This window comes from Acomys minous, assembly GCF_964271855.1.
Source record: "Acomys minous genome assembly, chromosome: 3".
Taxonomy (NCBI): Eukaryota; Metazoa; Chordata; class Mammalia; order Rodentia; family Muridae; genus Acomys; species Acomys minous.
In genome coordinates, this window is record NC_140485.1 from 143,616,993 (window position 1) to 143,640,185 (window position 23,193).

General features: G+C 45.5%; 1 protein-coding gene across 25 annotated transcripts in view; it reads left to right on the forward strand.

Annotated features, from left to right (window-relative positions):
• The window catches only part of AFDN (afadin, adherens junction formation factor), a 120,287-nt gene that overhangs the window by 85,452 nt on the left and 11,642 nt on the right, over nt 1-23,193 (forward strand). For 11 of the 25 annotated variants that reach the window (XM_084776463.1, XM_084776483.1, XM_084776473.1 and 8 more), the window contains 8 exons: nt 10,663-10,728; nt 11,421-11,494; nt 11,911-12,029; nt 13,088-13,282; nt 14,536-14,630; nt 14,972-15,157; nt 17,072-18,067; nt 19,991-20,026. In XM_084776463.1, the coding sequence (XP_084632589.1) occupies nt 10,663-10,728; nt 11,421-11,494; nt 11,911-12,029; nt 13,088-13,282; nt 14,536-14,630; nt 14,972-15,157; nt 17,072-18,067; nt 19,991-20,026 (1,767 nt within the window). The remainder of the gene's footprint in view (nt 1-10,662; nt 10,729-11,420; nt 11,495-11,910; nt 12,030-13,087; nt 13,283-14,535; nt 14,631-14,971; nt 15,158-17,071; nt 18,068-19,990; nt 20,027-23,193) is intronic. The other 14 variants (XM_084776464.1, XM_084776466.1, XM_084776475.1 and 11 more) reach the window with 3 other exon arrangements.

Sequence of the window (23,193 nt, forward strand, 5' to 3'; positions counted from 1 at the left end):
AAGCTGCTATTTTAAAAAGCTTCCACAGTCATAGTCGTGCATTTTCAGTGGAACTATGATTTTCTTTAAGTGAAAATTTTAAGTTAGCATATGGTTCTAAGTCATTCCCCTCGCTCATTATTATTTTATTGTGTGTCATTACCCTACTCTGACTGGATCTCTTCCTCAAATATGCTCCCCTCTGCTTTCATTGCTCATACGTTATTACCTTCTTTTCCAAATATGAATTTAGCTAATATTTAATGATACTTTGTTGAGCTTTGGTAATATTATGCCTAAAATAATAGTTTACCAGCTGAAATTATTACCCCTGTCTTGTCTCAAGAGAGTATTTGAAAAGCTTGCAAATACCATTTAGCATTATGAAAGAACATTCCAGTGTATTCTGAGAAATGTTTTAAAATTGGTAATAGCCGTTTTTGTATATTAGAATTCTGTTATGCTGAACATGAGCTGGAAATTGATATTGAAACCCACGTCATTCCCATGGTATTGTTTCAACGGTTCATTCGGGCCCTACTCTGGTCCACTGGTTTACATTTGGCACACATGGCGTGAGGTCTGGGACAGACCATGAGGTCAGCACTGCACTGTGCAAAAGAGTGCGCAGCTTGCCAAAGTCGTGGTACTTGACTGGGAGCAAATTGTCACCACGGGGGCTTCCTCATGTGGAGTTCCTGTGTGTGTCATTCCTCCTTTTGGATCTTTACCCTTCTGCGTATTTTTAGCACTAGACATCGTGGCACATGCTTGTAATCCCAGTGCTTCGCAGACAGAGACAGGAGGATGGAGGATTCTAGACCAGCCTGGGATGTATAGTGAGACACTGGGTCACGCCCTTCCTTGCCAGCATTTCCTAGCGCCTTGCCTGACCTGAGCTTGGCCCTGAGCTGAGATCTGTGATCTCCATTCTTGGTGTCGGCTTCCATCGTCTCTATGAACAGCTAATCTAAGTCAGCCCCAGGGCTTATAGAAATACTTGCTAAAATATGTGTGTCCTAATAATTTCCTTTCTATTGCTGTGACAAATACCATGACCACCGCCAACTTGCAGAGGCCGTCTGTCCTCAAGGGCAGGAACCCAAGGCAGGAGCTGAACCGGAAGCTGGAGGCATGCTGCTGACCTGCTTCTCTTCCATGCTTGCTTAGTTGTTTCCTTACACAGCCCAGGGCCTCCTGCCTCGGGTCGTCATACCCACAGTGGGCTGGGCCTTCCGACTTAATCAGGAACCCCTCCCACCCCAACCCCGCCCAGACATACCCACAGGCCAGTTTCACAGAGATAACTCCTAAAGTTTCCTCTTACCAAGTGACTTTAGTTTGTGTCAAGGTGACAAAACCTAGCCAGTACAACGAGCCTTTTGTTCATTTAATGAACTCGGTTTACCAGTATACTAAATGGCCACCTGTGCTAGAGTAGTGTCAGCTGAGTTGCCCACAGTGTTAGACATCCCAAGACTCCATGTGGGCACTGTGAGGCTGTGTCTGAGCTTTGCAGAAGTTAAGACGTAAGGAGGTGAATGAACATGAAAGCTGCCACTCGAGTGAGGGGCGGCAGCTGGCCAGGGCGGTGTGGATAGGTGGACGTGAGGCCCAGCAGGGAAGAACAGACAGTGCCCTGTGCAGCGTCTGCCAGGAGAGGTGGTGAGGAGAGCTGTGCTCCAGTGCTGTGGGCTGGCAGGGAGAGGAGTCCTGTTGCCGTGTTGGCAGCACAACAAAGTGCAGGGTTGGAAGGAGGAAAAGGCAGGCATGTCTGGGACGTGGTGGGCATATGGGCAGAAGGCCTGGGGCTGTGGACTGGAGGAGCCTGGTCAGTGCAAGTTCTGTGGGATCAGCTGTATGGACAGAGTGAAGATCCTGAGCCTCAGACCCCACTTTACAGTTGAGAATTCCTGTGGTGTCCTGTGGGAAGGGCCAAGTGTGTTGTGTTGTAGGCTTGGGCTCCATCTTGCATCCTTGCCCACTCTGTACCGTCTGTCAGGTATCATGTGTAGAATTAGGACACCAAGCCAAGCTGAGGGTTGTAGCCCAGCCTGTATTCCCTTAAGCTTAATTTACAAGGAAAGGGCCTGGCTCAGTTCAGCCCCGAGCTCCAACCCTGTGAAGGTGCGCTTTATTATAAGTGAAACAGGATATCGCAGAGGTTCAACTGAAGGTGCAGTGTGATGACAGGGGGGCGGGGATGGAGTGGGGACTTAAGCTTCGGTGGTTAGTCTGTACTGTCACCGTGACGAGATTTAGGATCCGAGGAGACACCTAGACACCTTGTGTTATTTGTGAAGGTATTTCCAGAGAGATCTACCTGTAGCCTCTCGTGGCTGCATCATCCCATTGACTGGGTTTCTAAACCATCTCCATTTGCTTGGTGACTGTGGGTGCAGTGTGACCAGCCACCTCACATGCCCACCACACGCCTTCTCATCCATGCTGGGCTTAATCAGTATTTAGACCTCTGGTATGAGTTAGGCTGGGCCTGCCTCCTGCTGAGCCACTTGCAGGCAGCGCTGCCCCATCATCCGTCCTGTGTCCTCTCTGCAGGGCTACTGATGATTGTGTGATGTTGGGGTGACTGACCCCACAGTGTCCCCTCGTGACTGAGTTAAGAAGCTGGGGAAAGCAGTAACAGTAGCTGCTTATGTCCCTGTAGGTCTTACTTTCACCCAGCCCTGCTCTTTCCCTGACATCCCACATGCCTTTCTGTGTCTGTGCTTCTGGTGTTTGCTGCAAGTCTGCATGTTTAACTCGGCCTCTTTCCGTTTTTTAATTGGTGTGTGGCTCCGACACTGTAACCCTGAACATGTTTTGATACTATGCTCTTCTCCTTGCCCTCCACATGGTGGTTAAACATTATGAAATCCAGATGATTTGGAAGGGTGTGGGTTTGCAGTTTGCTTTTTAAGACTCTGTTTTTTGAGAGTTCAGCTACTTCTTACTCGTCTGTGGGTCAGCATGATGCCGACGCTTCCTGTTTAATTTGGATTTTTAAAATACAAACGACTCCCTTTCATTTTTATAACTCTTCAAAGTTTAATAAAGGACAAAGGGAATGGAAATCAGAGTGGCCTGGTTGCGTAAGAATCTTGAGTATTGCGTTGGTTCCAGCTTGTGGTGATAAATTCCATGCAGTGCCCCAGCATCCAGCTCAGCACTGGCAGTCCATTCTCGCAAAGCCAGCTGTGTTGGTTGCTGATGAAACTGAGAGAAGTAGACAACTGGTCTCCAGCTCAAGACCATCCCAGAGATAGAATGTGGTTCTCTGTTGTTGGAAGGACAGGCTCGGTGGTGAGTTTCCTGAGGGTGTTGTCCTTAATGTTCTTGTGCAAACTGATCTTTAAAGAATGCTTTTTCTTCCTTCACTCTGACTTGTTCAGACCTGTTAGTAATTAGCTCACTCATGAAGAGAGCCATGTAATGGAGCTGGTAATCACACGCCCGTAGAGGTGCTGTTCTCCATTTATATTGCAGATACTTAAGGTCCATAAAAAATGTGGAGTTCTTAGGATTATTTTATTAATAAAAAACAAGATTGAACACTACTGGTTATAATATGGTGAACATGGCTTAAAGAGTAAGTGCTGCTGTATAGTTTGCCAGAGTACGAAGATACTCATAAAAACTGACTGGTTTTTTTTTTTTACTTTTTACTGTGTGGTTACGTAGAAACAGCAATGCCCACCTCACATGCCATGTAAGGCCTAGAGATCCAGGCGTGTGCATACTCTGCAGTCACACCTTGGGTGGCTCCTGGGGACTCTAAGAACGCGTTTGGTAGTTTCATGGTGTCTTTTCCCATAGCCTTTGTTGTGCTCTTGTTTTTAAGAACATAAAAATGACTGTTTACGGTGTGTTTACTATACATTACGATATTTTATCTAAAAATAAATGATTAATTGCTGGCTTGAAGATGTTACAGCTAGTTCTTTTAGACCAAACTACTGAGTTGTAAGCCTTTAAATCTTAGCTTAAACCATAAGATTCCTATACTTTAAAACAGTGAAAACAAACTATTAATATGGTACCTTCTTTCTTGAAGAGCAAGTTTCTTACATAGACTGTAATTTAGGCCTTTGAAGTGTCTGAGGCTTCCTGCTGTGATCTTTAATAGTCCTTAACCCTTCATGAGAAACACCTGGTTAAAGAGGTGAACTCAGAGTTTTCAGTTCCTTTTAAAACCTGGCTGGAGAGCTGGCCCAAGATTACGAGCACAGATGCTTTTCCAGAGGACCTAAGTTACTCCCACTACTCAGGTCAGACAGCTCACAGCTACTTGTAACTGTACCCAGTACCATTTTCAGGACTCCATAGGCATGCACACATACAGCATGCATTCACATAGACACACACCTACACACTAATAACAATAAAACATCTTTTTAAAAATTATTTTTGTTCCCAAGTACCTTTTGTGGTTGGAAAGTGGCTCCTATAGAGATGCTGAAAGTATCTTTCTCTTAAATTCTGTGAAATGACACAGTATCCTTGTGGCTGAGGTTTGAGTTTGAAACAATATATATGTTTTCGTTAAAAGCGAAATAGTGAATTACTTGAAAAGATAATTTTTCACAAGATTATTATTATCTAAGTTCTTTTTCCAGGAATTGACTGAAATACTGAATTCCGTTGGAGTACTAATAGCATCAGTTGTTAGTCTTCTGAAGAGCCGCTTTTTACTGTGTGGTCCCGTAAAAACAGCAATGCTCACCTCACACGCCATTTAAGGCCTGGAGCTCCGGGCGTGTGCATACTCTGTAGTCACACCTGAGGTGGCTCCTGGGGACTCTAAGGACGCTCAACACAGTCCCTGTTGACTCCCCTCACCCCAGCCCCCACCCAGCCCCCACACATTGGATACTGTCCTCAGAGGCTTATGAGCCAACTGTATTATGTCTTTGAATCTCAATTCAGAATCTCCTGGCTGTAGTGTGGTAACTTTCTGTTGTTGTGTTGCTGTTTTTGAGTTGATGTAAAAGGTAAAGGAACACAGCTGAGGTCAGAGCTCAGGTGCTTTTCCTCTCTGTCTGTTGGAATTACCTACTTATTTTGAGAATTCTTGGAGGTGAAGTTTATGTGAAGAAAGCATTTAGAACCTATGTGCAAGTTAAAGGAGTTGGTAGAGAAAGATGTTAGAGAGTCTTTAAAAACCCTTCTTCCGGCTTTGATAGTTTGGTGCGCTGAAAAGCAGCTGAGGGTGAGAGGAAAGTGCTGGTGAGCAAACAGACTTTCTGTATGAGAGTTTCGCTTGGGCTGCTGCTGCTCTGAGGTCATCCAGCCCACAATTGTTTGTGCCCCCGCTGAGGAGCCCTGGCTGGGCCTCCACCCCAGAACAATGGGCTGGGCCCTGGGTTGCTTGGCAGGCACCTCTTCCTCTGTTTTTTTGTTTTGTTTTTTTCCCTTTTGGGTTGTGTTTAATGTTGTTTTTCATGCTGTTCCTGAGGCACACTCCCACACACTGAGCTTGCAGCCAAGCTGTCTGGAGCCGCAGCTCTGTGCTAGTGCCTCTCTACTGAAGAGGGAGCTGGCCAGCACCTGTCCAGCTTCTGAGAAAAGAACAGAGAGACAGCATTCTTTCTGGACCTGCACTTCTTCATAGGCTGAGACAGGTAATAGGTGTGTGTGTGTTTCCCTTACTTTCTGCAGGTAAAGTGGAGATAGTTAACCTTTCTTCCCTTACTAGTCCTAGCTCCCCTTACCCTACTTTTCTTCTTAAGGAGAAGAGAGTATGTACCTGTAGGCCCAGTTTTTAGATGAGCATGTAGAGTGCCACAGGTGTAACGCGGTGCCCAGGTCCTGCCTTTGCTGGCATCTCCTGCAGTCTCTAAGAAGGGCTCAGAGGCTGAGCTCACCCATCTCAGTCACTTCTAGGAGGAGAGATGCATTGATCCTTTTATTTCAAGCTGCTCAAATACATTTCAAAATTATTTTTAGCAGAATCAATATTGCCTGGTGTCCTTGGGAATGCTTATCTTTTCTAGAAGATCTTTCTCCCTTCCATTAAGGAATGGACTTGTTAAATGAGCAACGAGAAGCTTTGAGTGGTTGTGTCTAATGTTTTAATTTCATAACTAAGTAGAATGAACAACATTGCAGTTTCCTTTAAACAAATGTTTTTTAAAAATTACTTAGCCCTATGTATTTATCTCAATAATATTCTCATTGTATTTCTCATGGTTGGAACTCAGGATATATGATGTTAATATGTTTACTGTAAGGTGTTATTTTAACAGTTTTGTAAATAACTATGAATTTATTGTTAGTAATGATGGTGACTAACAAGACACACCATAAAATACCTTCATTCCTACAGTAGTGCTGTTCAGTAAAGATATTGTGAGTCACAAAGGTAACTTAAAATTTCTCCTAGCTTTGTTTTATTAAGTGAGCTTAATATTTTCAAAATGTTACTTTAATAGATAATTATCATAAAAATACTAATGAGGTGTTTCATTTGAGTGCTATGTAGTAATGACTGTGGTATGGACAGCAAGGTTATGAATTTCCAAACTATCTGATCAGTGCCCTTAAACTGTTGTTTTTTGTTCTTCAGTTACTTCTGGCTAGTGTCTAATAGGCCATGTATACAACCGTCAGTGGCTGATACGCCACACACTGACATGCAGCATCAGTTAAGAGATAACTTCTAAAGCTAGGTGTGGTGGCCTAGTCTACAAACTCGCCCAGGACAGCCAAGGCTACACAGAGAAACCCTGTCTTGAAGAGGGGCAGGCAAGAGAGAGTTACTGTATTTGTATGTGTACTCAAGGAGGTCAGAAGGTGTCACATCTTCTGGGACTTGAGTTACAGACTATTGTGAGCCACCATGTAGATGCTGGTAACCAGACCAGGCTTCTCTGCAAGAGTAGTCACTGTTCTTAACTGCTGAGCCACTGGTCCAATCCTCAGAATGTAATTGTTTATAGTTCTTTAAATCCTAGACTAATAAATGTGTTGCAATTTCTATTCAGATGAAGGAGTGAGAGCTCCCAAAATGGTAAGGGATTTTTGTGGTGCAATAAATGACAGTTTTCTTAGGAAAAGGTGGGTGGTTTCTCACATGCTGTAATTGATAAGAGGGGCCATCTCACTCATACAAAAGCTGTAAGGAAGGATGTTATGACTGTCTTCCTCAAGGGAGCAAAGAAAATCCCATGTGAACACAAGCGAGGAAAAGATGGATTCTCTTCTAGAAGACCAAGACAGAGAGTAGTTTGTACCCCTAGAGACTGAATGGTGGAAACCTGTGGCCAAGCCAGAGTACAGTTGAGAAGTAGTGCCTGAGCATGCTCTCAGGAAGGAGAGCATGTGTGCCCTGCAGGCAGCGGGCAGATGCTGGTGTCTGCTGTGGGAGTGGTGGCTGCACATACGCTTTACAGGAGGCAATTTCTCTAGTTAGGTGGAATGTGGAGATAGGAGCTCATCAGCCAGCATTACATCCTCATCTTGCCAGAATGTTTCTAGCGTTGAAGATGTATTCATGCCCACTTTAAGATTATAACAGTATCATTAAATGACCTCTCTCTCTCTCTCTCTCTCTCTCTCTCTCTCTCTCTCTCTGTGTGTGTGTGTGTGTGTGTGTGTGTGTGTGTGTGTGTGTGTCCAGCTCTTTATTTTTCTTCTGCCTCCTGTTCTATAAGGTATGAGAAAGATGTTCTGTTTGGGACTGAGCACTCAGTCACCCTCATCAGCATTTGACTGGTTATGAGTCTTGTCACTGATTGCTGCCCACTGCATAAAGAAGCTTCTGTGATCGAGATTGAGAGTAGCAAGTCTCTGGGTATAAACAAATACTTAGAAGGCAAATTGGGAACACCATTATTTAGTAAAATAACAATAGTAGGTTCCCAAATAGGATCTCTGTTTACTCCCAGCAATGGGCTTTTGAGCGCAATTACAGTGCTGGTCACTAAATTCCCTTGTGCGGAGCAGACCACAGATATAGTCAGAAAGCACTTAGTTACCTCAGTCCCGGGTTGCCACTGCGGCTGCATTTGATGCATCTTTCTTGGCAGGCCTATGTTCTAGCAAGCCAGGGTCCAGCACTACATAAAACCACTGGCATCTTTTCTCTTTTCTCCCCAGCAGCCTGCACTGCACCTTCTGACACTATGAAAGTTAGCCAGCAGAAAAGAAATTTACCCATTTGGTTTGAGATAGCTTTTTATGTCCTGCAACCAAAGTAATAGGGTCTAACCATGTAGCTATAGTGGGCAACTAAGAGCAATGCCCATAGCCTGTGTTGTTCTGGAGACTTCTGGACCCTCCATGACCAATAAGTTGTAGGAGGAATTCCATGCCTTAGCTCACATCCTGTAGGAATGGCGTTGGCCACTCAGGCAGAGTCTCTGTTCAGACCCTCCTGCTGCTGCTTCATCATCATATTTTGACTTGTGGATTTCCATAAGGCCTTTTCATAATCCTTATTTTGATTAGCCCATACCTTTTCCTCCTTTATTTCCTATCCTTGCTTAATCCTCTAACCATTTCTTATCAGATATGTTCTACTATCCCCTCCAGTTCCATTTTTAAATTGGATTGTAATTCAGTAAGTTTCCATATGGATTTTCGTACTCCCTTCTTTTAGATTGATCACCGCTCCCCGTCTCCAAATTGTCTCTAGGATCCCAGTCTCCTTTATCTACCCGTAGCCTACTATGGCACTGCCAGCTGTCCAGTCTGTCCTTTATCTACCCGTAGCCTGCTGTGGCACTGCCAGCTGTCCAGTCTGTCCTTTATCTACCCGTAGCCTACTGTGGCACTGCCAGCTGTCCAGTCTCTCCTTTATATACCCGTAGCCTACTGTGGCACTGCCAGCTGTCCAGTCTGTCCTTTATCTACCCGTAGCCTGCTGTGGCACTGCCAGCTGTCCAGTCTCTCCTTTATATACCTGTAGCCTACTATGGCACTGCCAGCTGTCCAGTCTCTCCTTTATCTACCCGTAGCCTGCTGTGGCACTGCCAGCTGTCCAGTCTCTCCTTTATATACCCGTAGCCTACTGTGGCACTGCCAGCTGTCCAGTCTCTCCTTTATCTACCCGTAGCCTACTGTGGCACTGCCAGCTGTCCAGTCTCTCCTTTATCTACCCGTAGCCTACTGTGGCACTGCCAGCTGTCCAGCTCTCTCCTTTATCTACCCGTAGCCTACTGTGGCACTGCCAGCTGTCCAGTCTCTCCTTTATCTACCCGTAGCCTACTGTGGCACTGCCAGCTGTCCAGTCTCTCCTTTATCTACCCATAGCCTGCTGTGGCACTGCCAGCTGTCCCAGTTGTGATATTACAGCTGCTGTCAAGTGTTGACAGTGCCAAGTGACCTCACAGTTGGGATCCCAGAGCTGGTAAAAGATTTGCAGTTTGGCATACAAGGAGGGAGGACAGACACAGGTGGAGGAGACACTGGAACACCTCCATCTTTCATCTTAGGGTCAAGGAGCTTCAAACAGAGAAGCACATGGCCTTAATTTGTAAACTTAGTTCCCAGCTGCCCAGAGTGTGCATGGCATGCAGGCAAATGCCACAACCACATCTCAGTTAACTTATGCAAATAAAATATGCTTTACTGCTTTCTATAGTGTGTGTGTGTGTATGTGTGTGTGTGTGTATGTGTGTGTGTGTGTAATATATAGTTCTATGCCTGTAAAACAGTGACATAATGCTTACCTAATGTGTGCCTCCTCCACTTTCTACGGCAGGGGAGAAAAAGGAGCCATGTCTCAGCAATAAAATTTGTAAACTAAAATTGTTAACTAATAGGAGGAAGTATGGGTGGTTTGTACATAAGTTTACATCTTTCAGGTTATTACTTTAAAAATCTATCTGTAATTTATTAAAAATCACTTTTCATGATACTTACGTATTTCTTGTCTGACGTAATGTCTTGTAGTTGGTGAAGTTACTGTCTATTGCTGGGGCAGAAAGAATGCGCTCAGCTGTGCTGTGTCTAGTAATGTCCAGATGAGGTGCCTGCCCCTGATGGTTCACCCCATAGTTCCAATAGTGACCCAAAGCCATGTAGTATCACATTGTGATCTCTACACAGAACACTGATGACCCTGAAGTCATAAGTGGTAGCTCAGCTTTTCTCAGATCCCATTGGTTTGTCATAAGAATGCTAATGGATTTGAATCTTTAGTTATAGAGTATGAATTACAGTGCACTATTGTCTGGTTAATATTTCCTTACTAACTAAGCCTTCCTAACTGCTTGCCAAAAGAAGTTCTTTTCTTGTTTTAAAATTTAAACTGTGTGTTTGAAAAGAGTGAGAATAGTCACGGTAGATAACTGCAGTGTCCTGGTGTCCACAGCAACTTTTTGTCCTTGCCTGGCTCAGGGCCGATCACTTGAAGAGTTTCCCATTCACTTAGGTTTGTAGCTGTCTAGACTTGACAGATAATCTTTTTGACTATTTCAAGACTATGAGCATTTTTCATCAAATTGTCTGATTTTATAGGAGTATTTTTCTTCTAAACATGGAACCATAAAATAGAAACATTCCTAACTAGTCTCTCCAGTTTTGATCAGAAAGTGTCTTCTGCCAGTACAGGGTTTATAGTTCTAGTTTCTGTGTAAAAGGTGGCCTGGGGTTTGTCATGTGACCAGTGTGTGTGTGGGCAGCTGTTGTTTATGTTTGTTGTGTGATTTCATTGTACTCTTCTGGCCTTGTTTTGCATAGGGTGCTGGCCAGGATAAACTGGGAATCTACGTTAAGTCTGTTGTCAAAGGAGGCGCTGCAGATGTGGTCAGTATTTGTTTTAAAGGAAACAGTGAAAGATTATGCACTTCAGCATTGTGAAGTGCTGTGCGGATGCTTCTAGGTATGTATGCTGTGTGGTGTGAGGAATGCTGCTGTGCACTGACTGTGCGGTGTGCAGAATGCTGCTGTGCACTGACTGTGCGGTGTGAGGAATGCTGCTGTGCACTGACTGTGCGGTGTGCAGGATGCTGCTGTGCACTGACTGTGCGGTGTGCAGAATGCTGCCGTGCACTGACTGTGTGGTGTGAAGAATGCTGCTGTGCACTGACTGTGCGGTGTGCAGGATGCTGCTGTGCACTGACTGTGCGGTGTGCAGAATGCTGCCGTGCACTGACTGTGTGGTGTGAAGAATGCTGCTGTGCACTGACTGTGTGGTGTGCAGGATGCTGCTGTGCACTGACTGTGCGGTGTGCAGAATGCTGCCGTGCACTGACTGTGTGGTGTGAAGAATGCTGCTGTGCACTGACTGTGTGGTGTGAAGAATGCTGCTGTGCACTGACTGTGTGGTGTGAAGAATGCTGCTGTGCACTGACTGTGTGGTGTGAAGAATGCTGCTGTGCACTGACTGTGTGGTGTGAAGAATGCTGCTGTGCACTGGCTGTGTGGTGTGAAGAATGCTGCTGTGCACTGACACTACCTTTCTTTCTCTCTATATTTGCATCCTTCTGGTGGCTCAGGATGGACGTCTAGCTGCTGGTGACCAGCTCCTCAGTGTGGATGGACGAAGTCTGGTTGGACTTTCTCAGGAAAGGTATGATGAATTGGTTAGTTTAAAGCTCAGTCAGTGTATTGAAGTGATACTTTATGTTTAATTCTGAAATCAGAATTCAAAAAGTAGTGCTGAAATAGCTCTAAATGTTCACCTTTACCTTTTTAATTCTAAAATTCTTAGAGTACATGCATCTCATTTTTCTATTCACTCACACATATTTTAATCCAGAATATTTACTTAAGTGAATATCTAAGTACACACATGCATATATACTTAGAACTTGCAAAAAATTTAAAGTATCTTAGTATTACTGTGATAACAGGATATATTTACATGTTTTTATAATTAAGTTTCAGAAAGGATATGGACATGAGACTCTCCTCCTGAAAGCCAGGCCTATGTCCCCAAGCAGCAGCGAGTGCTCAGCTTTCTGATACTCTGTATTTTCTTCCTAGGGCAGCAGAACTCATGACAAGAACCAGTTCTGTGGTTACACTTGAAGTTGCAAAGCAAGGCGCCATCTATCACGGACTGGCCACCCTCCTCAATCAGCCGTCCCCTATGATGCAGAGACGTAAGCGCGGTGGGCAGGCCAGGATAGTGCACTGGGACATGACTTCCTGAAGTTAGCACAGCTAGGGCTGCAGAGATGTCTCAGTACCCAGAGCACCCGCTGCTCTTCCAGAGGACCCAGGCTCAGTTCCAAACTCTCACATGACAGCTGTCAGAGGACCCAGGCTCAGTTCTCAGCGCCCACGTCACAGCTGTCAGAGGATTCATGCCCTCTTTTGACCTCTTTGGGCATCAGTCAAATGCAAACAGTGTTCACATGCAGGCAGTCATACACATAAGATAAATTATTTTTAAAAGAGGAGTTATAAAAAGTCCCAGATAGTAGTTGCTGGTACTCTTATTGCCCAGTTCTTAAAAGTAAGAAGTTGAGAATATATGCAAGATGGTGAGAAATATACCCACTCAGGATTCAGAGCAGCCTTAATGAGACAGCTTGCAAGTGTGTGCAGTCTGTCCCATGTGCTCGTGCTGGCCCTCTTCTCTGCTACACACCTCAGTTCTTACCTTTGTAGCTGTGGTATCAACAGCAACAGTAAAGGTGTCTGACAGCCTAGAATACGGTTTACTAAGGCAGAGAGACAGCAGGGCATCCTGACAAGACCCAAGAGGGGAGTGGCCAGGTGAGCAGATGAGAAGACTAAACTGACAGTGAGTGGGTAATCACACCAAGTGACAGTAGCTGTGATGTCATCACTCTGATGAATAGTAATATGTGTTATCAAGTGAGTATTTGTGATGGCACACATCTTTAATCCCATCACTTATGAGGCAGACGCAGGTAGATTTCTGTGAGTTTCGGGCTAGCCTGATCTACATAGTGAATTCAGACCAGCCACAGCTATCCAGTGAGACCTTGGGTTTTGTTTTGTTCTGCTTGCTTGTTTTTGTTTTTTATAGCTATTAAAGGATATATATGGGAATCACCCTGTTATACTGAGAACAATCATGAAGCATAAATATTTTAGATTCATCCTTTGAAGTTTTTCAGAACATTCAAAGTAGACTTGTAGAACCCACGAAAGGAATAGAGAATGAATGAGTAATGCACTTTGATTTCAGTTTCAGATCGCCGTGGCTCAGGGAAACCTAGACCAAAGAGTGAAGGCTTTGAGCTCTACAATAATTCAGCTCAAAATGGCTCCCCAGAGAGTCCTCAGCTGCCGTGGACAGAGTACAGTGAGCCAAAGAAACTGCCTGGTGACGACAGACTGATGAAAAACAGAGCCGATCACCGTTCCAGCCCCAATGTGGCAAGTAAGAGCAATCATGTTCTGAGTGTTTGGCCACACTGTGCTTTGCTGGCTACTGTTTGCTTTTATTGTCTAATGAGTAGAGGTTTCATAGAGGTATAATATTCTTTGGCGGAAATAAAATTTGATTTTATTTGGAAAACTTGATTCAGTGGACACTACAGACCAAAATATATTGTTAATCTCTCTGGAAAAGGGTGTCAGGTTGCCAGCTTAAGCTAAGTTGTCTCTTTACCTGATTGTCAACCAGGTCCTGGCCCTGGAGCCCTTTTCTGGGCTGCGGTGTGTGGAATTTGGGGTGTGCGGGAGCTGGGGCTGTGGGACTTGGGGTGTGTGGGACTTGGGGTGTGTGGGACTTGGGGTGTGCGGGAGCTGGGGTGTGCGGGAGCTGGGGTGTGCGGGAGCTGGGGTGTGTGGGACTTGGGGTGTGCGGGAGCTGGGGTGTGCGGGAGCTGGGGTGTGTGGGACTTGGGGTGTGCGGGAGCTGGGGTGTGCGGGAGCTGGGGTGTGCGGGAGCTGGGGTGTGTGGGACTTGGGGTGTGCGGGAGCTGGGGTGTGCGGGAGCTGGGGTGTGCGGGGACTTGGGGTGTGCGGGAGCTGGGGTGTGCGGGAGCTGCGGTGTGCGGGAGCTGGGGTGTGCGGGAGCTGGGGTGTGCGGGAGCTGGGGTGTGCGGGAGCTGCGGTGTGCGGGAGCTGCGGTGTGCGGGAGCTGGGGTGTGCGGGAGCTGGGGTGTGCGGGAGCTGGGGTGTGCGGGAGCTGGGGTGTGCGGGAGCTGGGGTGTGCGGGAGCTGGGGTGTGCGGGAGCTGGGGTGTGCGGGAGCTGGGGTGTGCGGGAGCTGCGGTGTGCGGGAGCTGGGGTGTGCGGGAGCTGGGGTGTGCGGGAGCTGGGGTGTGCGGGAGCTGGGGTGTGCGGGAGCTGGGGTGTGCGGGAGCTGGGGTGTGCGGGAGCTGGGGTGTGCGGGAGCTGCGGTGTGCGGGAGCTGGGGTGTGCGGGAGCTGGGGTGTGCGGGAGCTGGGGTGTGCGGGAGCTGGGGTGTGCGGGAGCTGCGGTGTGCGGGAGCTGGGGTGTGCGGGAGCTGGGGTGTGTGGGACTTGGCGTGTGCGGGCTGGCTGGTGGTGCATCTTTGTCTCTGGCTCTGTGCGAGGCATCATGCCAGCAGTGCAGTGTGCCTGTGCCATGGCTACTGCCTTTAAAAGAATGTTGTTATTTTACCTGTTACTTAATGTGAATCTTGGGTTTTCTTGACTGTTTCCAGCAGATCAACCCCCCAGCCCCGGAGGGAAGAGTCCATATGCCTCTGGAACAGCCGCCAAGATAACATCTGTCTCCACAGGAAACCTCTGCACTGAGGTCTGAGAGATGAGCTTTCTCACATGTAGACTGTCTGAGTCTGATACAGTTCTCAACAAGTCACATTAACTATAACTCCTGAGTATCTGTCAGTTAATCTTTTTATTTTAATATACTAGTTGGGAAAATCAGCTCTAAATTAGTAAATCTGCAGAAATGAGTAAATCTGGAAAAAATTAAAATGTTTCTTCATTATTCACAGTATAGGCTCAAACCTTCCATTCTTAGCACAGCACTTAACATACGTACTTTTTAAAGGGATTATAAAGCAGATCCTTGGGTATTACACCAGCCTGTTATGTGATTTTAAACAACACTTTCCTTTCCTTTACGTCTTACAGGAGCAGTCGCCTCCACCTAGGCCTGAAGCCTATCCTATCCCTACGCAGACGTACACCCGAGAGTATTTTACCTTTCCAGCTTCAAAATCCCAGGATCGGATGGCTCCTTCTCAGAGCCAGTGGCCAGATTATGAGGAAAAACCACATATGCACACAGAAAGTAATCACTCCAGTGCTGCCATCCAGGTTAGAAATGAGGACTCACAGATTGCCTCAACTCTCCAAGTATGCTAGACTAGTTTGCAGGATAAGGACAGTGATGGCTGTCGGTTCTCTCCTTCAGCCATCTGGGTTCTGGGGAATCAAACTCAGATCATCAGGCTCTGACAGCAAGCACCGCTCCCCGGATGAACCGTCTTGCCAGCCCAAGGCGGAGTGAGTTTTGAGACACAATTGGTAATTTCCAACGCAGCAGCAAGGTTATCCTCTTATTTTTGTGCGTGTGTGGTTAAGGCTGAGGCATAAAGGAGTATGGTCAAATAGAGAACACCTTAAAACAGGTCTGTGCTCTCCCAGCGTTGGCCCCATGAGGTGTTGTTGTTACTACATTGAAGGCAAGGGTCGCCGGTTCCAGGAGTGAAAAAGGAGTGCAGCGACTGACAGCTTACACCTGGTTTTGTTCCTGCCAGTGGACAGAGGTGGGGCTGAGAAGTGAGACCACAGAAAACATATAATGTACTTAGAGTTGCTGGAAAGGAGGGCACTATTGAGGAAAGAACCAAGGCTCTCTGGACTTGAGAAAGCAGGGCTCCTGAGAAGGGCTGTGGGCACCTAGCTAAGGAGTTGGGACTTCTGTCCAAATCAGAGAGGTAGAGATGCACTATCAAGTGTGATCAAGAGAAGAAACCAGCCGTGTGCTAGAGAGAAAAGCAGTCTGGGACACATGAAACAAGTATGTGTCCTGTAAAGCAAATGATGTAGGAGTTCCGAAAATAGTCATTCCTCACTAGAGTGGTCACAGAAGACTGTTTGTCAAGCAGATAGCACTAGAGCTGAGTCCTAAAGGATGAGAGAAACAGCCAGGAAGAAGGCAGACAGGGCTGTGCGCCCAAGGCCGGCTCTGCCGTGTCTTGGTGGACTGAGTGACCATGAGCAGCTGGGTTCTCTGAGCGCTGGATGTCGTTCTTATCAGCCACACTCTACCGAGTCCAGAAGTGAACTAGAAATAGTGCCGCACAGAAGGGGCAGGTCTCTGTCCTACAGATAGCATGTAACTTCTAGATGCTCTTGTGTGATTGGTGGATTGTGTGCCACTGTGATGAGGAACCTGTGCAAAGTAAGCTGTACTAAATTTTGGGAGTTGACTTTTTCTGTTATGGCCATTGTTTTTAAAGAGATAACTTATATTTCTTAAAGGAAAAAGAAGTAGTTTATTTTTCAGGTTTACATCTTCAATTTCTGTGCACTATCAAGGTGGGATAAGTATATTGATTCATATACCATGGTGACATTTTTATTAGGATGTACACTTCTATACATACTTTGCAGGCTTCATAGTAGTATTGTGGGGGGAAAGAATACTTGTTTTAATCTCTTAACTAATATACTCGAGGCTTTATGCCCTCAAAGTGTGCTGTTGTCTTTTTTCATTGGTAATGTTGGAGCCAAAGTGTCTTAGAGGATGGAACTTGCCCTTGCATGCTTGGCTCAATCTAAGGAATCAAAAAACTAGTCCTCAGCCTTACAGCTCATCAGCATTGAGCCAAGGATGCATACAATGAGTACTTTGTAAGAATTAGAATTCTATGACAGAAGTTTTTTGTTGCTCTTCTTGGATTACACTGCGCTCATTCATCTACGGAGTCAGGTGTGGCGAGTGCCCCTGGAGCCAGAGCAGATGCCCTCGCCTGCCAGCGCAGGCACGGCAGTGCTAGACATAGCACGCGCCATTGGATAGACAGAAAATCTTTTTATTCTTTTTGTAGATCAATGGACAGCCATCCCATTTGGCCAGTGAGCCATAAAGTAGTCCCAGCTTCTGGTTACCCACCGATCCCACGGTTTTTGTTTTCCGTCTTCCCAGTGAAGAGAAAACGTGTGGAGTTTGGTAGTTTCTGTGGTGAGTCTGAAGTGTGATAGCTCCCTCTTTTCCTTTCTCAGCGCGTTACCCGTTCCCAGGAAGAGCTTCGGGAAGAGGCAGTTTACCAGCTTGAGCGGCACCGAGTAGAGGCTGGCATGGGTCGCAAGTGTGACAGTGACATGTGGGTCAATCAGAGCTCCTCAGTGGAGTCCAGCACATCCAGCCAGGAGCACCTGAACCATTCCTCCAAGTCAGTCACTCCTGCCTCCACTCTGACCAAAAGTGGGCCTGGCCGCTGGAAAACCCCTGCAGCGGTACTGCCCACCCCCGTGGCTGTCTCCCAGCCCATTCGAACAGACCTACCTCCACCACCCCCTCCACCTCCTGTCCACTACACCAGTGATTTTGATGGCATTCCCATGGATTTGCCCCTCCCTCCCCCTCCTGCCAGCCAGGCAGGACCCCAGTCTGCTCAGGTGGCCGCCGCGGAGCGGAAGAAGCGAGAGGAGCATCAGCGGTGGTATGAGAAGGAGAAGGCGCGCCTGGAGGAGGAGCGCGAGAGGAAGCGCAGGGAGCAGGAGCGGAAGCTGGGCCAGATGCGGACTCAGTCCTTGAACACTGCTTCTTTCTCTCCTTTGGCCACACAGGCCAAGCCGGAAAAGCCTTCCACGCTGCAGAGGCCCCAAGACACAGTCATTAGGGAGCTGCAGCCCCAGCAGCAGCCCCGCACCATAGAGCGCAGGGACCTGCAGTACATCACCATCAGTAAGGAAGAGCTGTCCTCTGGTGACAGCCTCTCTCCAGATCCCTGGAAACGGGATGCCAGGGAGAAGCTGGAGAAGCAGCAGCAAATGCACATCGTGGACATGCTGAGCAAGGAGATCCACGACCTGCAGAGCAAGGCGGAGCGCACCTCGGAGGAGAGCGACCGCCTGCGCAAGCTCATGCTGGAGTGGCAGTTCCAGAAGAGACTGCAGGAGTCCAAGCAGAAGGACGAGGATGACGAGGAAGAGGAAGATGACGACGTGGACACCATGCTGATCATGCAGCGCCTGGAGGCTGAGCGGAGAGCCAGGGTAAAGGGGAAAGGCCTTGGTTGTGCGTATCTGTGCTCCCTGTGCTATTTTCTGGGTGTTTCTGAGAACACAGCTATTTTCACAATCCGTAAGGAAGAGTTAAGAGTCCCTGGTTTCTCCTGTCACCCTTGGCTGACATCTTGCAGGAATGAGCCAAGCCTCTAGGCCTTCAATGTGTCAGTTAGCAGCCCCGTAGTTTCCTCACCACACTTCAGGTGAAAAAAACAAGCATTTAATAAAGACCACTCAGTCGTGATCAGGGTTTGCAGCGGTTCACTTAGTGGGGCCAGATAGTAAATACCCGAGGGCTGGTGGGCTGTGGAGAGTGCACTGTCCCTTGGCTCTTCTGTGACCATGTTTGTCATACAAACACTAAGCTTAGCCAATGTGCCAGGGAAGTCACCCAGAAAGCTTCTGGCCCTGAAAGAGATTCAGCAGGGGACTTGAGGTCTCAATTTGAGTCAGTACCAGAAGTGAGATCTGTGTGACCATTTTACTGTTGACATATCAAAAGCTCATTAAGTTAATAGTCTTAGCTGTAACACAAAGATGCTGACAACTTTTGATAAGATTTATACCTCGCCATATTATCAAAATAATTTTTATTATTTTTGTTTAATAAAGATTTAAATTAACCCAATGCTAATAATTTCTTAAAATATCAATCCAAATTTGGGGTAAAAGCTGGATTCTTGCCACTCTCCAGGCATGGTTGTTCAGTGGCATCTACTGTTACACACTTGGGTACTTGAGGAGAGTGCTATCGCCCACCATGTTAGTGAGTTTTGTTGACACTTTTTATCTATACAATTTCTTTTTTGGTTTCTTTTTCTTTCTTTAATGCTGTACATAAAAGGGGTTGTTAAAACAGGAGCTGTTAGGTCAGACATGATGAAATGTAATCTTGTTAATATTGTAAGAGCCCCCTTTCAGCTTACTCTGTGAATATACTTCTTTGTATGTACGTACGTACGTACATACATACATACATACATACATACATACATACTTACTTCAGCATATACATTGCTCTGATCAATTTAAATCCCTTTTAGATACTTGCTTTTTAAAATGACACCATAATGTAATTCTTAACAATTACATTATTTTAATAGTACTTTTCTAGTATCCTTAGCAAAAATAAACCATATCTGCCAGGCAGCTATTTTTCTGAAAGTGCAACCAGTGGCTGGGACACAGATTCACTGACAGGTGTCCGCTGTGCTTACAGTCAGGGCTCTCCAGCAGGCTGCTGTAGCTCGCCTGGCCAGCACTGCATGTCCCTCTCTACCCTCACTGGCGGGGGCCAGACACAGTGATCTGTGGCTTTGTGTGCCCTTATCCCAGGGCATACGAAGAGGATGGCGTCACCTTCCCTGAACTGTAGTTCAGACCACCTCACGGCCAGGGACCACACAGCAGCAGCAGTGCTTCCTTTGACGGCTAACCCTAGCAGTGATGAAGAGCTAGCCACTGCATTGTAACATCTCAGTAATCTCTGTGAGGATGAAATTTTTATTGAAGATTTGTTATAGTTTGGTAAAATTGCTATTGCTTTGAATATTTTAAAGCCTTTTAGTATGAATTATGATCTGGGAAATTTTTTTATATTTAGTAAAAAGTAATTTCATTTTAATATTTAGTTTAATATCTTGGTCTCCAATTAAAAACACTAAGGGAAATTTTGTTTTTTAAAATATCTATGTCTCTTAATTATAAAACTCAAAATATTAATACCATGTGGACATTTTTCTGTTTCTGAGTGATAGAAGTTAGTCTGTGGTTCTGTAGTTTTCTCATCAAGTTGTCCACAACAGACGAAGCATGACAGCAACAAAGATGCCGGTGGCGGAATACAGGGCTAAACCTAACTTTTTTTTTCACACTTCATCTTTCTTTTTTCCCCCTCTCTATTACCTGCAGCAGACTGCTATGCCAGCAATCTCTGTTCTAGATTTGGTATGTTCTTGTTTCTTTCCCTTTGGTACTTTTTTTTTTCCCCCTTGTCTTGATTTTCTTTTCTCCTTTGGTGGTGGCTGTTCTGTGTTCTCCAGTAGTCAGTTTTCCCTAGAGCCCCCTGGGCCAGGAGACTAGCTCTGTGGTTAGAAGCATGCCTCTGAATGTTTCTAGATTAGTTAACTCTCAATGTTCTGTTTGTTTATGGGTTTTAGTCATGATTTGATTCTGTGTTACTACCTAGTCTCAAGTATGTGAACAAATTAAATAAGTTTTGCATTGGGTAATTATTTCATTCTTGTTGCATTAGAAACACATCTTAGTGTGTGTTTACTGTGAACTCAGTTGAAAGGACATCGACACCACTCCCAGATTAAAGCTAAAATGTCACTGTCCGTGGTAAACTAAGAAGTTGCTGTGAACCTGCGGTCCTGTTTTTCTTAATACCATGTGGATTTTAGTTCAGTCAGTTAACAGATGTCCCAATTTATAGACTACCATCAAATACTTGGAGTTATATTTTGCTGTTAGATCAAAATGCTTAATGTCAGTGTCAGAGAAATTTAGTTGATCATTTAATGTTCTTTATGCTTTGGTAATGTGTTTATGTTACCTGGTATACAGTTATATTCTGACATATATAGACTCTTAACTCAGAATTTATTCTAGGTCAACTTCTAAATGATAAAGAAGCCAATTCTTTAAAAACTCCTTGAATTAAAGTTTTACTCTAGTGGCCACCTCATCAAACACTAGTTCCCTCTTTTCTGTTTATGTAGCTTGAGGACTGGTTACTCAGAAGACCTTTTTGGTTTTTTTTTTTAAATAAACATCTCAAGTGGCCTCCTTGGTGAGCAGAGGACTATTTGTTGACTCCCACATGTCCTTTCTTTAAGTGAAGCAAAGACAGTGAACACCCACCTCCACACAAGCTTTAGGTACAGAGTTGTACATAGGGAGCCAGAAGTTTTGTTGTTATTTGGTTTGTTTTCAGAAAGAATGTCACCATGTGATCCAGGATGGCTTCCCTGGGCTTACTGGTGTGCACCACAGTGCCCAGCTCAGAGCTCCCTTGTGGAGGTGTCATGTAGCAAGAACGCAGCATGTCCCTTATAGAGCAGGCCCCGGCCAGGGCACTGCCCCAGACTCTTGACCCAAACATAGCTTTCTGTTGTGAAGTTATCTGTGGTGAATAATGATTACACTAAAATTTTTATTTCCAATCAACAGTTCTCAGTTTTTCTTACTTTAAAGGGATAAATATTTGATTAGTATTGACACTAACCAGTCCATTTCTAAGCACTTCTTATCCAAGTTCCCTAGTAAGTATTAGTATTATTAACAACAACACATTATTCATAGGACTCTTAACATGTCAGAGTTGGCAGATAGCTTTGGAAACCTCTTCCGAAGAGTGGTAGAGGCAAGCATGTGTGGCTGGGTAGCAGCCTGCCCTGCACTCTTAGGACATGTTCTTAGCATTATCATAGATTGGATTTGGTGTGACTCGTGAGATAAACAGGTTTTATCTTGTTAGGAGCAGCTGAGTCCTGTAAACTGACTACAGTCTTCCCTTTGCCACTGATGCCCACAGCCTGCCTCCTCCTGCCTTCCCCCGCCATACCTCTAAGACCATATTGATGGCAGTGGCATCTCATTCATGGCTCTAGCCTAGCCCTTTTCCACAACAAGATTGCTTACCAACTCTTCCAGGTGGCAAGATGCAGGTTTCCAAATTGAGCCTGTGCAAACCTCAGCCCCTCCATCTTCTGTGCCCTGGCACTGTGCCACCCTGCCTCCGCCTCCCCATTCCACCATGCACTTGTTATTGTTTGTGCTCTGCAGTCTTCCCTGAGTGCTGCCCCTGCCCACCCTCCTGCCCTCACTGCTTCACTTGTTCCCTGCTGGGCTCTCTCCCTGAGGGCTAAGGCTAGTGCTTGAACATATTATTTATATTACATTTCTTCATAACAGATCTTCCATGTGAGCTTTGTCCCTTCCTCTGTGACATAGAGCCAGTATGAGCTTACATTCTGGCCAGCATTTTCCTGTCACATTATGTGTAATTTCTGCTTCATCAAAAGTGCTTTCTTTTCATTAAATGACATTCTGGAGTGTCAGCTACTCACTGGACCTGCTAATCCTTCACCACGCATTGAAGGGTCACATGGTAGCCTGGCTACCATAAGTACTCATGGGAAGAGGCTTCTGCATGGGGTGATTCAGTGAAAAGTTGTGTTCGGGTATTTCAGTGGCTCTTTGAGCTGCTCAGGCACAAGACTTTCAGGCTCCCAGGAGTAGAACTGGGCCTTCTTAAGTACTTCAGGCCTGATTAGAGTATTAACCTTCAGAGAAACCCTTTGTGAGAGGAGACGTTCTAACCAAGTCTGACACTAGACACAGCACTTTTTACAAAACAAGAGCAGATGGTCCTTTGCAGAACCAGCTCTTAGAACACCAGGGCATGACTACAAGGCTTGCCTGTCTTCATTTAGTAGCAGTTAAAAGACATCTTTAGTGATAAGCTAGCTCTTCAAAGTTTTTTCTTTAAATTCTTGTCTTAAAATTGGATTTGTAGTTTAGAGGAAAAATTACCTATAAAGGAAAAGGATTTTTAAAGATCCTTTAAAGGCTCTGGCCAACTTCAGGTAGAAAAAAGTAAAAGATATGATCCTGTTTTATATTAAGATAATTTAAACATGGTTGATAATTTAATAACAATAATAATGTTAATATGTTTTTATGAGGTGATAAACACACAAATCTCAACCTGCACTGGAAATACCTTTTAGAAATACAGACTGGGACAGAACCTGCCAGGCTTTCCTGCTGTTCTTGAATTCCAGGGGTTGAGGTTGAGATTAGCACTGATACAGACTGCCTCGGCAGGTCAGAGGCAGCATGTCGCTGGGCTACAGAACAATTAGACTGAGACACCCTCACCCTCCTCCCCGACCAACACTTGTGGAGTGGGGAAGAAGGAAGTGCAGTGAAATATTTTAAAGGAGCAAAACAAAACATTTCAAAGTAAGAAAGACACAATTTATTAAGTGATAGGAAGAAATGTTTTAGTTATAATAGCACTAATTAATTTGTCATTTTAAAAACTAGTAATATATGAACTTCATACACAGAAAAGACCCCTTGATGACCATCTCACCAGCTAGGAA